General features: G+C 47.5%; 1 protein-coding gene across 7 annotated transcripts in view; it reads left to right on the forward strand.

The window, feature by feature from the left end:
• LOC126427289 (zinc finger protein 99-like) overlaps positions 1-17,821 on the forward strand; it is a 159,092-nt gene that overhangs the window by 123,809 nt on the left and 17,462 nt on the right. Inside the window, exon 5 of one of the 7 annotated variants that reach the window (XM_050089576.1) lies at positions 448-571. The exons of the other annotated variants lie outside the window; for them this stretch is intronic. Coding sequence (XP_049945533.1) covers positions 448-484 — 37 coding nt within the window. The 3' untranslated portion in view covers positions 485-571. Of the gene's footprint in view, positions 1-447; positions 572-17,821 lie in introns of those variants that run through there. 7 annotated transcript variants of the gene reach the window in all.

A 17,821-nucleotide genomic window follows, 5' to 3' on the forward strand; every position in this document is an offset into this window, starting at 1 on the left:
ATCCACACAGCTTTAATCCGCCAGGTAATTTCATATCAGTGCATACTGTTTCAGAATGAAAATTTCATTCTGGAAACATCTCCCAGGCTGTGGGAAAGCCATGTATGTGCAATATCCTTTCTTCCAGGAGAGCTAGTTCTGAATTTTTGCAGGAGAGCTTCTGTGTAGTTTGGAAGGTATTTGGCGGAATTAAAGCTGTGAGAACAGGTCGTGAGTCGTGCTTGGGTAGCTCAGATGGAGGTCTTGCCCATGAAAGTCAAAGGTCCTGAGTTTGAGTCTTGTTTTGGCACACAGTTTTAATCTGCCAGTGTCAATAGTACAGGTAGTGTGCAAAAGTCCTATGTGTTCAGTTTTGTGCCCCATATTTTTATTCATATATATTAATGATTTGGCACTCTACATTCATATTGATGCAAAGCTAGCTCTTTTTCTTTTCTGACATTACAGGTACAGTAATCACGCCCAAGAAACAAGAATTAACTGAGGAAATTGTGAATTATATCTTTCAGGAACTTATTAAGTGGTTCTCTGCAAATGACCTGTCAATAAATGGCATAATACCATTGATAAATATAGATTTTGAACAGAAGTCTATTGCTAAGGCAGAATATTCAAAATTTCTGGGTGTGTGCATTGACGAGAGATTGAATTGGATGAAACACACAGATGAGCTGATGAAACATTTTGAGTTCAGCAACATATGCTGTTATGGGTATTGCAAACTGTGGTGGGAAACATATCAATAAATTAACCTACTTCGCCTATTTCCATTCACTGCTCTCATATGGCATCAAGTTTTGTGGTATTTCATCACTAAGGCGGGTAGGACATCAAACGGGTCAACTTGGAGCAGAAGAGGCACCACAGGACATTTTAATATCCACTGGCTATACTTTTACAAATAAATTCATAAAACTTTGTCAGCATGACCAGGAAGGATTCAGGATTCACATTCATAGCAGTGGAAGTCAAAAAACATAACAAAATAAATTTTTTTATATGTGAAATTTCATCATTTTTTTCACTTAGTATTGACTGCATTTGTTGATATAGGTACTCTTTCCTTCATAAGTAAGAGAGATTCTTTGTTGAATTTTGCACAGCATGTGTATGAAACTCTAGAATTTTCCAAATCTATTAAAAACAGTGGTAAAAATTAAGATAATTATCACTAAAACTAAAGTTTTTTCAAAAAATGAAGTTTAAAATGTAACAGCTCATTTATTTTTTCATAAATAAATTCTAGAGTTTCATACCTTGCAACAATGGTTTGTATGCTGTACAAAATTCATTGAAGAATCTCTGTTACTTATGAAGAAAAGTGTACCTATAGCAACAAATGCAGCCTATAGTAAGTGAAAAAAAATGATGAAATTTCACATGTAAAAAAAAATATTTTGTTATGTTTTTGGACTTCCACTGCTATGAGTGTGAATCCTTTCTGGTCATGCTGACCAAGTTTTATGAATTTATTTGTAAAAGTATAGACAGTGGAAATTAAAATGGCCTCCTGCTCCAAGTCGACCCGACCAGTTTGACATCCTCTCCCCTCCCTCAAAAGAAGTAGCATGTAATCGGAAGAATAGCTGGGGATATTCACAGTACCTGCACCATGCATATTTGTTCTTAATAACCAATTCCAATTAAAAATAATAGCAAAGTGCAGTGGGCTATATGTTTGGCACAGAAAGTGATGAATTATGCTGCAACAAAAAACTTTGGTCATTTACCAAACAGCATTAAAAGTAGCCAGCCAGCATCTAAAAAAAATTAAAATCACTTATGAATGAAAACTACTACTTCTTTTGATATGAAGTAGGAATTGTAAAAAATATATATTGTGGAAACGAAACTAATGTTAAACTGACAATGTCATATTCATGATCAGGGGAACAAGTATTAAGTAATATAGTGTAATGTCATTAAACTACGGGAGGGTTGTGCATTTCACCATAATTACTATAATTTGTATCGTACCTGCTGTAAGCAAAGTAATTTGATAAGTTTGGTGAGCTTATAGTTTACCTGGGCCATAGAATCTAAGAAAATACTTACTTTCCCCCTGCGGGTCCTGGGGTTGGAATAGGCCCCAGGTATTCCTGCCTGTCGTAAGAGGCATCTAAAATGAGTCTCTCACTTTTCAGCCATATGAGTTCAGGTCCCATTCTATGGTTTGACCTTCCACTTCCAAAATTTTACAGAAGTCCATGTCATGTTCGGAAGGATGCCTTATGTGGTGCATGAGTACCCTTAGATTCGATCTCCTGAATGTCTTGTCATGGCTTTTCATCTCCACCTGCGATTCAACTATTTGGGCGAGAACACTCTCCAGGGTATGTCGTCTTCTTCCATTATCTCCTGTCCTCTTTTTTCCCCCATGACAGTATTGGATTTGTATTCACCCAGTATCCAGCACTAGCCAGTCCGCTGTGATGGGGCCGTCATGTACCCATTTGGTGGTAACCCCCTGACAACGCATCTGCATCTACATTTATACTCCATAAGCCACCCAACGGTGTGTGGCGGAGGGCACTTTACGTGCCACTGTCATTACCTCCCTTTCCTGTTCCAGTTGCGTATGGTTCGCGGGAAGAACGACTGTCTGAAAGCCTCCATGCGCGCTCTAATCTCTCTGATTTTACATTCGTGATCTCCTCGGGAGGTATAAGTAGGGGGAAGCAATATATTCGACACCTCATCCAGAAACGCACCCTCTCAAAACCTGGCGAGCAAGCTACACCGCGATGCAGACCGCCTCTCTTGCAGAGTCTGCCACTTGAGTTTGTTATACATCTCCGTAACGCTATCACGGTTATCAAATAACCATGTGACGAAACGCGCCGCTCTTCTTTGGATCTTCTCTATCTCCTCCATCGACCCAATCTGGTACGGATCCCACACTGATGAGCAATACTCAAGTATAGGTCGAACGAGTGTTTTTTAAGCCACCTCCTTTGTTGATGGACTACATTTTCTAAGGACTCTCCCAATGAATCTCAACCTGGTACCCGCCTTACCAACAATTAATTTTATATGATCATTCCACTTCAAATCATTCCGCACACATACTCCCAGATATTTTACAGAAGTAACTGCTACCAGTGTTTGTTCCGCTATCATATAATCATACAATAAAGGATCCTTTTTTCTATGTATTCGCAATACATTACATTTGTCTATGTTAAGGGTCAGTTGCCACTCCCTGCACCAAGTGCCTGTCCGCTGCAGATCTTCCTGCATTTCGCTACAATTTTCTAATGCTGCAACTTCTCTGTATACTACAGCATCATCCGCAAAAAACCGCATGGAACTTCCGACACTATCTACTAGGTCATTTATATATATTGTGAAAAGCAATGGTCCCATAACACTCCCCTGTGGCACGCCAGGGGTTACTTTAACGTCTGTAGACATCTCTCCATTGATAACAACATGCTGTGTTCTGTTTGCTAAAAACTCTTCAATCCAGCCACACAGCTGGTCTGATATTCCGTAGGCTCTTACTTTGTTTATCAGGCGACAGTGTGGAACTGTATCGAACGCCTTCCGGAAGTCAAGAAAAATAGTATCTACCTGGGAGCCTGTATCTAATATTTTCTGGGTCTCATGAACAAATAAAGCGAGTTGGGTCTCACACGATCGCTGTTTCCGGAATCCATGTTGATTCCTACATAGTAGATTCTGGGTTTCCAAAAACGACATGATACTCGAGCAAAAAACATGTTCCAAAATTCTGCAACAGATCGACGTCAGAGATATAGGTCTATAGTTTTGCGCATCTGCTCGATGACCCTTCTTGAAGACTGGGACTACCTGTGTTCTTTTCCAATCATTTGGAACCTTCCGTTCCTCTAGAGACTTGCGGTACATGGCTGTTAGAAAGGGGGCAAGTTCTTTTGTGTACTCTGTGTAGAATCTAATTGGTATCCCGTCAGGTCCAGTGGACTTTCCTCTGTTGAGTGATTCTAGTTGCTTTTCTATTCCTTGGACACTTATTTCGATGTCAGCCATTTTTTGTTTGTGCGAGGATTTAGAGAAGGAACTGCAGTGCAGTATTCCTCTGTGAAACAGCTTTAGAAAAAGGTGTTTAGTATTTCAGCTTTACATGTGTCATCCTCTGTTTCAATGCCGTCATCATCCCGGAGTGTGTGGATATGCTGTTTCGAGCCACTTACTGATTTAACGTAAGACCAGAACTTCCTAGGGTTTTCTGTCAAGTCGGTACATAGAATTTTACTTTCGAATTCACTGAACGCTTCACGCATAGCCCTCCTTACGCTAACTTTGAAATCGTTTAGCTTCTGTTTGTCTGAGAGGTTTTGGCTGCGTTTAAACTTTGAGTGAAGCTCTCTCTGCTGTCGCAGTAGTTTCCTAACTTTAATGTTGTACCACGGTGGGTTTTTCCCGTCCCTCACAGTTTTACTCGGCACGTACCTGTCTAAAACGCATTTTACGATTGCCTTGAACTTTTTCCATAAACACTCAACATTGTCAGTGTCGGAACAGAAATTTTCGTTTTGATCTGTTAGGTAGTCTGAAATCTGGCTTCTATTACTCTTGCTAAACAGATAAACCTTCCTCCCTTTTTTTATATTCCTATTAACTTCCATATTCAGGGATGCCGCAACGGCCTTATGATCACTGATTCCCTGTTCTGCACATACAGAGTCGAAAAGTTCGGGTCTGTTTGTTATCAGTAGGTCCAAGACGTTATCTCCACGAGTCGATTCTCTGTTTAATTGCTCGTGGTAATTTTCGGATATTGCACTCAGTATAACGCACTGCTGATGCCTGAGCTGTAAACTCCCCATGTATGCCAAGGAGTAGATGCCTGTGGTCCTGGGGCATCAGGACTTCTGGCAACGGCCATCATGCCAGTTGGCCTTTGAAGTGGCTGGTTGGGCCCATGGGAAGAGCCCCTGATCGGGGTGGGTGGCATCAGGGCAGATGACCCACAATGAAGCGGACTAAGTCATCTCTTGCTGGTGACTGTATGGCACCAGCAGTCTCTATGAAGGGCAAGATAGAATACAACGCCGACAGGTATGACCCTAAATCATTTCCCCCCTCACTACACCATGGGAGGAATGTAGAGCTACAGAATGGAAAGAGCCATATTCGCCTCGGTTTTTAGTCTGCAGCAGAACTGATGGGCACTCTTTTCTACCTACGAAGCCTCGGTTTTTCGTTGGTCACTTTGAGTTTGGAGAAGTGACAGTGCTGTCCAAGAAGCGAAATGGCGCATTCTTTATTCAGACACCATCCCCAGTGCAATCGCGAGTGTTACTTGCCTGTGACAAGCTGGGTGATATTCCTGTTTCCATCACTCCCCATGAAAGTCTCAACATGGTCCAGGAGATAATTTTCCATCGTGATCTCCTCTTGCATACTGATGACAAACTCCACGCGAATTTAGAACAGCGTGGTGTTCATTTCATCTGGCACGTTTGCCGGGGACCCAAAAACAGGGTTACCACCAGTGTCTGCATCTTGGCCTTTGAGGGTGATTCATTGCCTGAAAAGGTCAAGGTGATGGTTTACCACTGTGATATTAAACCATACGTCCCTCCCTCTATGTGGTGCTTGAAGTGCTGGAAATTTGGGCACATGTCTTCTCGCTGCACATGTCGAGACTGTGGATGTCCACTACACCCAGATACCTCATGTGTGCCACCTCCCACCAGCACCACTCCCCTTGCTCGCCAGACTGCCCAGTACTCCAAAACGTGTGGAAATTCATGGAGTACAAGACACTGGACTGGTTGACTTACACAGAGGCTAAACGTAAATTTGAAAGATTACACCCCATTCAGTTGATGTCGACAAATGCTGCACCTACATCACCATTGCCGTCCCAAGTGCCAGTGGTTCCTCACTCTGTACCATGAGCAGTGAGCCCGACAGGCCACCAGTCTACATCTGCCCCCTTTATGGTAGGGGCAAATCTTCCTCTGTTGCCCCCAAAGCACCTACTTTGGGAGCAAGGCCTCTCCATAGGCAGGGGGACATTGGTCCCCTCCATCCTACTGGACAAGCAACAGCCTCCTCTGGCTGCTCTCATGCAGAAGGGGTCGCTTGGTGCCCTCTCTCCCAAGATCTCCACTAATGCCATGGCAGACAATCGCCAGTGGCTCAAGGAACCAAAAGCTGCTGGATGAAGCTTCACGGTGTTCCTCCGTGCCTGAAGCTGCTTCAGAGAAATCTTCCCAGCAAGTCCCTAAAGAATAGCGAGAGAGCAAGCAAACTAACAGGAAGTCTGATAAGAAACATCACCCTCTGGTGGCCCCAACACCATCACTCCCTGTCAGTTCTGCATCTGAGGATGCAGTGGAGATCTTAGCATCCCTTGCAGACCTGGGTCTCAGTGATGTCTCATCCACCATAGGAATGGCTACAAATACTCAGTCGGAGGCAGTAGGTGACTGTGAGGTATAACCTGCCTCCTTGCGCACTGCATACCTTCCCAGCCTCACGATCATGTCATCCTCCAGTGGAACTGTGGCGGTTTTTTCCACCACCTGACTGAGTTGCAACAACTGTTACGCCTTCCATGTGCTTTCTGCATTTACCTCCAGGAAACCTGGTTTCCGGCAGTGTGGACCCCTGCCCTCATTGGCTATAAGGGATATTACAGAAACTGTAGCAACTATAATAGTGTGTCAGTTGGAGTTTGCGTCTATGTCCTGAACTCAGTGTGCAGTGAACCTGTGCCCCTTCAAACTGCTCTTGAAGGTGTGGCGTTCAGGATAAGGAAGACTCAGGAAATAACTGTCTGCAATGCATATCTTCCTCCAGATGGTGCAGTACCTCTGAATGTATTGGCTGCACTGATGAATCAAATCCCTAAACCTTTCCTGCTTTTGGGAGACTTTAACATTCATAACCCCTTGTGGGGTGGCACAGTTCTTACTGGCCGAGGCAGAGATGTCGAAAATTTACTGTCACAACACGACCTCTGCCTCTTAAATACTGTGGCCGCCACACATTTCAGTGTGGAACATGGCATGTATTCAGCCATTGATCTCTCAGTTCACAGTCCAGGCCTTCTCCCATCTATCCACTGGAGAGCACATGACAACCTGTGTAGTAGTGACCACTTCCCCCATCTTCCTGTCACTGTCCCAACGTCAGGCCTGTGGACACCTGCCAAGATGGATTCTAAACAAGGCAGACTGGGAAGCCGTCACTTCCGCTGTCACTGTTGAATCTCCCCCACATGGTAACGTCAATGTGGTGGTTGAGCAGATAACTACGACGATTGTTTCTGCAGCGGAAAACGCGACCCCTCGTTCTTTAGGGTGCCCCAGCGAAAGACAGTCCCTAGATGGTAGCCGAAAGTTGCTGAGGCAATTAAGGATCACTGGCGAGCTCTACAGTGGCATAAGCAGCACCCTTCTCTGGAGCACCTCATAGCCTTCAAAGGGCTCTGTGCCGGTGTTCACCAGCTTATCAGTAGGCTGAAATAGGAGTGTTGGGAGAGGTATGTGTCGACCATTGGGTGCCATATGTCACCCTCCTAAGTCTGGGCAAAGATCAAACAAGTTTTTGGGTACCCGACCCCAACAGGTGTTTCTGGTGTTAACATAAATGCATGTTATCTACCAACGCAAGCTCAATTGCCAAGCACTTTGCTGAGCACTGTGCTCGCACCTCTGCATCGGAGAATTACCCCTCCCTCCCATTTCCCACTCTCATATGGCAGATGGAAGAGTAAGTCCTCTCGATCACTACACAACACAGTGAACCCTATAAGGCCTATTTACAGAGTGGGAGCTTCTCAGTGCCCTTGTACATTGCCCTGACGCAGCTCCAGGGCCTGATCGGATACACAGATGATTAAACATCTCTCGTTTGTCTACAAATGACATCTCCCCGTGATCTTCAACCAGATCTAGTGTGATGGCGTCTTTCCATCGCACTGGCGGTAGAGCACCATCATGCCTGTGCTCAAACCTGCCTAAAACCCGCTTGATGTGGATAACTATCAGCCTCACCAATGTTCTTTGTGAGCTGCTGGAATGTATGGTGTTTTGGCAGTTGGGTTGGGTCCTGGAGTCACGTGGCTTGCTGGTTACATGTCAGGGCAGCTTCTGCCAGGGTCGCTCTGCGACTGATAATCTTGTGTCCCTAGAGTTTGCCATCTGAACAGCCTTTTCCAGATGCCAACACCTTGTTGCCGTCCTTTTTGTTTACGAAAAGCATCTGACACTACCTGGCGACATCATATCCGTGGCACATTATACAAGTGCAGCAGGGTCGTCCATCTCACCCTCTCTGCATTCAGATGACTTCTGCATTTCATACTGCTCCAACAGTACTGGTGTTGCTAAGCAGCGCTTACAGGAAGCCATCCACAAGGTGCAGTCATGGGCTCTAGCCCATGGCTTCCAGTTTTCGACCTCAAAGTCGTGTGTTGTGCCCTTCTGTCAGTGTCATATCGTTCATCCAGAACCAGAAGTTTACCTCACTGATGATCCCCTCACTGTAGTGGAGACGTATCGATTTTTAAGACTGGTTTTCAACACGCGATTGACTTGGCTTCCTCATTTTCATCAGCTTAAGCAGAAGTTCTGGCAGCACCTCAATGGTTTCCACTGCCTGAGCGACACCAAATGGGGTGCAGATCACTCTACGCTGCTGCAGCTATACAGAGCCCTTGTTCAATCCTGCCTTGACTATGGGAGTCTGGTTTATGATACGGCGGCGCCCTCAGCGTTGCGTTTACTCGACCCAGTGCACCACTGTAGCATTCGACTAGCAACAGGAGGTTTTAGGACGAGTCCTTGCGGATGCTGGAGTCCCTCCATTGCAGGTCAGGTGTGCACAAATGCTTGCCAGTTACATTACACATGTTCATAGTTCTCCTGCACATCCAAATCGCTGTCTCTTTTTCCCACCCACAGCGGTTCATCTCCCACATCGGCAGCCCAGGTCATGGCTTACAAATTAGCAGTTCGCGTCCAATTGCTTCTATCTGAACTGGAGTTTTTGCCTTTACCACCTATACTCGAGGACCAATCACATACATCTCCATGATGTACAGCTAGGCCGTGGCTGTGCCTGGAGGTTTCGCATGGCCCAAAGGCCTCAGTTAACCCCATGTTAGCTTCACATATGCCCATGGAGGACATATTGAACAGCCGGAGCTGGTGGCTATATCTCGTGCTCTTGAGCACATCCATTCATGCCCTGGGGAGTCGTTTCATTTGTGTACTGACTCCTTGAGCAGCCTGAAAGTTATCAACCAGCGCTACCCTCGTTATCCTTTGGTAGCGACCAGCCAGGAGTCCATCTATGCCCTAAAAAGGTCGGTTGTTCAGCGGCGTTTGTGTGGACCCCAGGACACGTCAAGATACCAGGCAACGAACTTGCTGACAGGCTGGCCAAATTGTCTACATGGAAACCGCTTATGGAGATCGGCATTCCAATAACTGACCTGCATTTGTTTTTACCCTGAACACTATGATTGCAGGAATGCACTGACCTTCCATGTGATAATGTTACATTTGAGCAGGGTGTGATAAGTTAAGGCTGTATTGCTCTTATTAGTTGTTTTTAGAGGACTCTCAAGTAGTCAGCACCGGCCATCTGTAGATTGTGAAAGCTTCAGTCTTCTGAGCAACATCCAAAAGGAATTCACTAGGCCTCCATACTGTGTTCCCTGCCCTATCAGGAAGCAGGGATTATAAGAAATGTACCAGCACAGGTATCTGACAGGCAAATATTTTTAAAACACAGTATACAGAAATCAATGGGATAGAATATTACGCATTAACCTGCTGACTTGGAAATTTGATGTAAGGCCATTTCACTGTTAATTTGCTGTAAGGCCATTTCATTGTGTCCTTCTTAAACTACGATCTTTAGTATATCATTGAAGCAGTATTAAACATCCTAAGCAGTCAAAACTATTAACCAGTAAAGTGACAGTCTGAAAACATTTTCATTAATCACAAAGGATATATATTTGGTTAGACGTTAGACTAAATGGTTGTGAAGTGATGTGTAAGTATATGTACATCGATGATGGACACTATGCAGTAAACAAACCTCACCAAAAGGGGAAAGTTTCAATCAGAGGTCCCTTAAATTTTCTCTTTGCCACAAATTGTTTGCATGAAAGAATGAGAGAGGGAAGAAGGGAGTGATTCTGTGGGGGATAGATGATTAACATTCAATGATTTCGACTTCCTGTGCATTATGATACAGGAAATGATACCCTTACTTTCAACTTGGGTAGAAAGCCACACCAACATATGTAATTGAATTACTCAGTCAGAACTCAGCTAGTAGTAAGGAATATGCAGCCCAGTGCCGAGCATCTCTGACGTACAAAACATACAGGGTGACTATTACTGAACTGTTGTTGTTGCTGTTGCGGTCTTAACTCCAGAGACTAGTTTGATGCAGCTCTCCATGTTACTCTATCCTTTGCAAGCCTCTTCACCTCCAGTTACATACTGCAATCTACATCCTTCTGAACCTGCTTAGTATATTTGTCTCTTGGTCTCCCTCAACGATTTTACCCTCCACACTTCCCTCCAATACTAAATTGGTGACCCCCCTGCGGGTTCGGGGGTAAGAATAGGCCCGCGGTATTCCTGCCTGTCATAAGAGGCGACTAAAAGGAGTCTCAGCTGTTTTGGCCTTTAATGTGATGGTCCCCTGAGGGGTTTGACCACTCTATTTCCAAATTTTTCCGTTAGTGCGTACCATCTGGGGAAGGACACCCGTTGTGGTGCATCTTTTATCCATCTTGCCCTAGGATCTGGCACACCTGATATTTTCATGGAGTTGGACTTACATCGAGCTTCCGGCCACATCCGCTGCAGTGTGTTCTGGATAGCATCCCTTCCCTCCATTGTGCACTTCCATCTTTGCCCTCGTGATGTACATGGATATTTCGACACCCGACATCCAGCATGGTAGCCAGTCCGTTGTGGTGGGGTCGTCATGTACCCTCTTGGTGGTAGCCCCCTGTCTACACAGGGATCGCACTGCTGATGCCTAGTTGCTACCACCCCACGTATGCCGAGGAGTAGATGCCTATCCCTTTGGGGCATTGGGACTCTCGGCAAAGGCCATCCTGCCAGGTAGTCTTTGCTGCGACTGGGTGGCGCCCATGGGGAGAGCCCCCGGTCGGAGTGGGTGGCATCAGGGCGGATGACCCGCAATAAAGTGTGGTACATCATGTCTCGCTGGTGGGCCTCCACCAGCAGTCTAAGCGATCGAGGCCTAACCTCAATGGAAAGAAATTTGATCAGAGATCATTTCTCTCCCTGGCCACTCCATGGGAGGAACGTTTGTCCAAAGAAGGCAGTGGAGATTATTTACCCCGGTACCTCGTGTGTACACGAGTAGATGGGGAATCATTTATGTCGACCAAGCCCCAGTTTTTTGTGGAGCATTTAGAGGACAAGTTCGGGGAGGTGGAGGGCTTGTCCAAAATGCGCTCTGGGTCAGTTCTCATCAAAACAGCATCCTCTGCCCAGTCACGGAGGTTGCTCACTTGCGACAGGGGATGTTTCCATCACCATCACTCCCCATAAGAGTTTAAACATGGTCCAGGGTATTATATTCCACAGGGATCTTCTTCTGCAGTCCGACGATGAACTATGCGCCAATCTAGAACAATGAGGTGTTCACTTCGTCCGGCACGCCCATCGGGGTCCGAGGGATAATCAGGTAGCCACCGGTGCCTTCATCTTGGCCTTCGAAGGTGATGTTTTACCCGAAAAAGTCAAGGTGATGGTTTACCGCTGTGATGTGAAGCCATATATCCCTCCTCCGATGCAGTGTTTTAAATGCTGGAAGTTTGGGCACGTCATCTCGCTGTACGTCCGGCATCACATGTCGAGATTGTGGACGTCCTTTGCATCACAATACTCCATGTGCTCCGCCTCCCATCTGTGTTAACTGCGGAGAACACCATTCCCCCTGCTCGCCGGACTGTAGGATATTCCAGATGGAACGAAAGATAATGGAATATAAGACCCTGGACCGCCTGACCTACACCGAGGCTAAACGGAAGTATGAGCGGCTCCATCCTGAGGCAATGACGTCGACCTATGCGGCTGCTGCAACAACGGTTCTCCCATCGTCACTTATCGTTGGCTCTAAGATCTGTCAGAATCCAATGGCCCCCTCGGTTGTGGGAGGCACTTCACTCCCTGTTGCTCCTGCTCCATCTTCTTCAGGAGCAACACCCGCCCAACCATCAGGGACATCAGTTCCCCCTTCCCCGCCAGAGAGGAGTAAGACTTCTTCGGCTACTCTCGCCAGGAAGGGGTCCCTTGGGGACCTACCTTCGCAAGTTCTGACCAGTGGAAAAGTGGACACCCGCAAGTGGCTGAAACAACCACCAGTCCCTGGTCGTAGGGCTTCACGGTCATCGTCCGTCCCTGAGACTGACCCAGTGAAGCCCTCCAAGCCTGAACCACCGAAGGCACAGCGAGAGAAACAGAAGAAGAAGAAAGTCCCCAAGGATAACGACATTGCGGTGGCACCCATCCCACCGGTTCCTACAAGCACTGCGTCTGAGGACAAGGTGGATATTCTGGCGTCCGCTGAGGACCTCGATCTCGCCGGTCCCTCAGACACCGTGGAAAGCACTAGCACAGGTGCTCATTCAGAGGCAGCAGGTGACCCAGCGGCGTAATCTGCCTTCCCAGTCCCATCACGCCTTTCTCAGACATGGACAATACCATCCTCCAGTGGAACTGCAGCGGTTTCTTCCACCATCTAGCTGAGCTCCGCCAACTTATCAGCCTTCACCCTTTCTTCTGCATTGCACTTCAGGAAACTTGGTTTCCAGCAATGCGAACCCCCGCCCTCCGTGGCTATCGGGGTTATTATAAGAACCGGGCAGCTTATGAAAGGGTGTCTGGTGGCGTCTGCATCTATGTCCTTAACTCTCTTCACAGTGAGTCTGTCCCTCTACATACAGCTTTAGAGGCTGTCGCTGTTCGGGTGTGGACGCCACAGGCTGTTACTGTCTGCAGTCTTTACCTTCCATCAGATGGTGATGTTGGGCAGCATGTCCTGGCTGCGCTGATAGCCCAATTGCCGCCACCTTTCTTGTTACTGGGCGACATTAACGCCCATAACCCTCTGTGGGGTGGCTCAGTGGCAACAGGTCGGGGCGCCACCGTTGAGCATTTATTGACGCAGCTGGATCTCTCGGTTTTAAATGATGGTGCCTCCACACACTTCAGTGTGGCGCATGGCACATACTCCGCCATTGACCTATTGATCTGTAGCCCTAGCCTCGTACCATCTGTCCAATGGAGTGTGCATGACGACCTGTGTGGTAGTGACCATTTTCCAATCTTTCTGTCACTGCCATGGCGTCACTCTTCTGGGCGCCCCAGCAGATGGGCTATGAATAAGGCTGACTGGGACTTGTTCTCCTCCATTGCCGCTATAGAGCCTCTCTCTAGTGACGACATTGATGCGGTGGTTCACGCAGTCACCACCAGCATCGTTACTGCCGCAAAATCTGCCATTCCCAGTTCTTCTGGGTCCCCTCGGCGGCGGACTGTGCCTTCGTGGTCGCCCGAGATCGCTGAGGCGATTAAAGATCGCCAGCAGGTGCTATAGCATCACAAGTGACATCCCTGCACTGAACACCTCATCACCTTCAAACGGCTGCGTGTGCGGGCCTGCCGCCTTATCCGCCAAAGCAAGCAGGAGTGCTGGGAGCAGTATGTGTCCACCATTGGCCTCCATGTCTCTCCATCGCAGGTCTGGGCCAAGATCCGACGCCTCTATGGCTATCGGACCCCTGTCAGTGTCCCTGCGCTCTCACTGAATGGAGCAGTTTGTACAGACTCCCACGAAATTGCCAACAGCTTGGCAGAGCATTTTGCTCTTAGTTCCGCTTCTTCCAATTACCCACTGGCCTTCCACTCCATTAAAGAGCCGATGGAACGTTGGAGCCTTTCTTTTTGCACCCACCATTCTGAATCCTACAATGCTCCATTCAGTGAGTGGGAATTTCACAGCGCCCTTGCCGCTTGCCCTGATACTGCTCCTGGAGAAGATCGCATTCACTGTCAGATGCTGAAACACCTTTCAGTGGACTGCAAGCGATGCCTCCTCGATTTTTACAACCGTCTCTGGGTCGAGGGTGAGTTTCAATCGCAATGGCGGGAAAGCATTGTCATCCCCGTTTTGAAACCGGGCAAGAGCCCTTTGGAGGTGGACAGCTACCGCCCCATTAGCCTCACCAACGTTCTTTGCAAGCTTCTCGAACGGATGGTGAGCCGGCACTTGAATTGGGTACTGGAGTCTCGGGGCCTTCTGGCTCCGTCTCAGGGTGGGTTCCGTAAAGGCCGCTCTGCCACCGACAATCTGGTGAGTCTGGAGTCGGCCATCCGTACTGCTTTTGCCCGCCGTCAGCACCTGGTCGCTGTCTTTTTCGACATGCGGGAGGCGTAAAATACGACATGGCGTCATCACATACTTTCTACGCTTCATGGATGGGGTCTTCGGGGCCCTCTGCCGATCCTTATCCGAAATTTTCTGTCGTATCGTACCGTCCGCGTGCATGTCGCGGCCTCTCATAGTTGCTCCCGAGTCCAGGAGAACAGGGTACCACAGGGATATGTCCTCAGTGTCTGCCTGTTTTTAATCGCAATAAACAGGCTCGCTGCAGCGGTGGGAAATTCTGTCTCCGCTTCCCTGTATGCTGACGACTTCTGCCTTACTACAGCTCTCCTGGCATTGCAGCTGTTGAACGTCAGCTTCAGGGTGCTATCCGCAAGACGCAGTCTTGGGCTGTAGCGCATGGTTTTCAGTTTTCGGCTGACAAGACCCGCGTTATGCATTTCTGCCGGTGCCGAACGATCCATCCTGAGCCGCGGCTTTATCTTGCCGACGAACTCCTTGCTGTGGTGGAGACCCACAGGTTTTTGGGTGTAGTTTTTGATGCCTGGCTGACTTGGCTGCCTCATATTCGGCAGTTTAAACAGGCGTGTTGGTGGCATCTAAATGCTCTGAGATGCTTGAGCCACACCCGCTGGGGCGCCGACCGATCTACCCTGTTACGGCTGTACCTGGCGTTAAGCCAGTCCCGTCTGGATTATGGGAGCCTGGCTTATGGCTCAGCATCCCCATCTGCGTTGCAGGTGCTGGACCCAATCCTCCACAGTGGGATACGCCTTGCCACTGGTGCTTTCCATACCAGCCCTGTGGACAGCATACTAGTGGAGGCAGGTGTCCCTCCACTGTGGTTACAGCGCCAACGTTTGCTGGCCGCTTATGCTGCCCATGTTTTCAGCTTGCCTGGGCATCCTAACTATCGGCTACTATTCCCAGAGTCACACGTCAATCTTCCAGAACGTCGACCCAGGGCTGGCAGTACGATCGCGGTCCGCGTCCGAGAGCTTCTCTCCGGGCTTGGGGCCTTACTTCTTCCGCCTCCTTTCAGGGCACCGCTGCGTACACTCCCATGGTGTGTGCCTCGCCCTTGCCTTCAGTTGGAATTGGCACAGGGCCCGAAGGACTGAGTCCCTCTGGAGGCCTTCCGCCACCGCTTTCTTTCCCTCCTTGCAATGCATCAGGGCTCTGGCATTGCGTACACTGACGGCTCGATGGTTGCTGGTTGTGTCGGTTATGCGCTTACTCTAGGGGACCATTCCGAACAACGTTCATTGCCGGCTGGCTGCAGTATTTACACTGCTGAGCTGGTCACCATATTTTGTGCCCTAGAGTATATCCGCTCCTGCTTAGGTGAGTCCTTCGTGATCTGTAGCGATTCCCTGAGCGGTTTACAAGCTCTCGACCAGTGTTTCCCTCGTTCTCGTCTGGTGATGGCTATCCAGGAGTCCCTGCATACTCTTGCCCCCATTGCGGCCGCTCTGTGGTCTTTGTGTGGACCCCCGGTCATGTCGGTATCCCAGGCAATTAATATGTTGACCGCCTGGCGAAAGAGGCCATCAGTAAACCATCTATGGACATTGGCCTCCCAGAGACTGATTTGCGAGCAGTCCTCCGCCGAAAAGTTTTTGCGCTTTGGGACGCTGAATGGCGCAATCGGATCACACCCAATAAACTCCATGCCATTAAGGAGACGACGACTGTGTGGCGGTCATCCATGCGAGCCAACCGCAGGGACTCAGTCGTCCTTTGTCGGCTCCGCATTGGCCACTCTTGGCTGACACACAGTTACTTACTGCGTCGGGAGGACCCTCCTCTGTGTCGCTGCGGGGCGGCTTTGACAGTGGCCCACATTTTGTTGGCCTGCCCCGTTTTAGCTGTGGTCAGGCAGACATTTGCGCTGCCTGATACGCTCCCTGCCCTTTGAACTGATTACCCTGCTATGGCTGGCTTAGTTTTACGTTTTATTCAGGCAGGGGGTTTTTATCATTTAATTTGAGTGTTTATGTTTTATTTTATTGTTTTGTGTTGATTCTTGCATTTGGCCTACGGTTTTAAACTGAGTTTTTAATGTGTTGCCGGCCGCGGTGGTCTAGTGGTTCTAGGCGCGCAGTCCGGAACCGCGGGACTGCTATGGTCGCAGGTTCGAATCCTGCCTCGGGCATGGATGTGTGTGATGTCCTTAGGTTAGTTAGGTTTAAGTAGTTCTAAGTTCTAGGGGACTGATGACCACAGAAGTTAAGTCCCATAGTGCTCAGAGCCATTTGAACCATTTTTTTTAATGTGTTCTCGGTGGTTGGCTTTTCCTTTTTATTCTATGGTCGGCCAACCACCGCCACACTCCGTGTGATTTTAATTTGTTATATCTGTTCTTTGTCTGAGTTTTTCTTGTCCTGTGTTGTCTGTTGTCTCTATTATCCGTTTTTTTACTCTGTGTGGTAGTTTTTAAGTTTTGGAACAAGGGACCGATGACCGTTGCAGTCTGGTCCCTTTAATCCCACAAACCAACCTACTAAATTGGTGATCCCATGATGCCTCACGTGTCCTACCAACCGAGCTCTTCTGGTCAAGTTGTGCCACAAATTCCTCTTCTCCCCAATTCTATTCAGTACCTCCTCATTAGTTACATGATCTACCTATCTAATCTTCAGCATTCTCCTGTAGCACCACATTTCGGAAGCTTCTACTCTCTTCTTGTCTAAACTAGTTATCGTCTATGCTTCACTTCAATACAAGGCTACACTCCATACAAATACTTCCAGAAAAGACTTACTGACACTTAAATCTATACTCAATGTTAATAAATTTCTCTTCTTCACAAACACTTTCCTTGCCATTGCCAGTCTACATTTTATATCCTCTCTACTTCGACGATCATCAATTATTTTGCTCCCCAAATAGCAATACTCATTTACTACTTAAGTGTCTCATTTCCTAATCTAACTTCCTCAGCATCACCTGATTTCATTTAACTACCTTTCATTATCCTTGTTTTGCTTTTGTCGATGTTCATCTTATATCCTCCTTTCAAGACACCGTCTGTTATGTTTCGCTGCTCTTCCAGGTCCTTTCCTGTCTCTGACAGAATTACAATGTAAATGGCAAACCTCAGCGTTTTTATTTCTTCTCCATGGACTTCAATTCGTACCCCAAATTTTTTCCTGTTTTTTTTAACTACTTGCTCAAACATCGGGGATAAGCTTCAACCCTGTCTCACTTCCTTCCCAACCACTCCTTTCCTTTAGCACCCGTCAACTCTTATAACTGCCATCTGGTTTTTGTAAAAATTGTAAATAGCCTTTCGCTCCCTGTATTTTACCCCTGCCACCTTCAGAATTTGAAAGAGAGTATTCCAGTCAACATTGTCAAAAGGTTTCTCTAAGTGTACAAATACGAGAAACGTAGGTTGGCCTTTCCTTAGTCTCTCCACTGAGATAAGTCA

This window comes from Schistocerca serialis, chromosome 11 (genome assembly GCF_023864345.2).
Source record: "Schistocerca serialis cubense isolate TAMUIC-IGC-003099 chromosome 11, iqSchSeri2.2, whole genome shotgun sequence".
NCBI lineage: Eukaryota > Metazoa > Arthropoda > Insecta > Orthoptera > Acrididae > Schistocerca > Schistocerca serialis.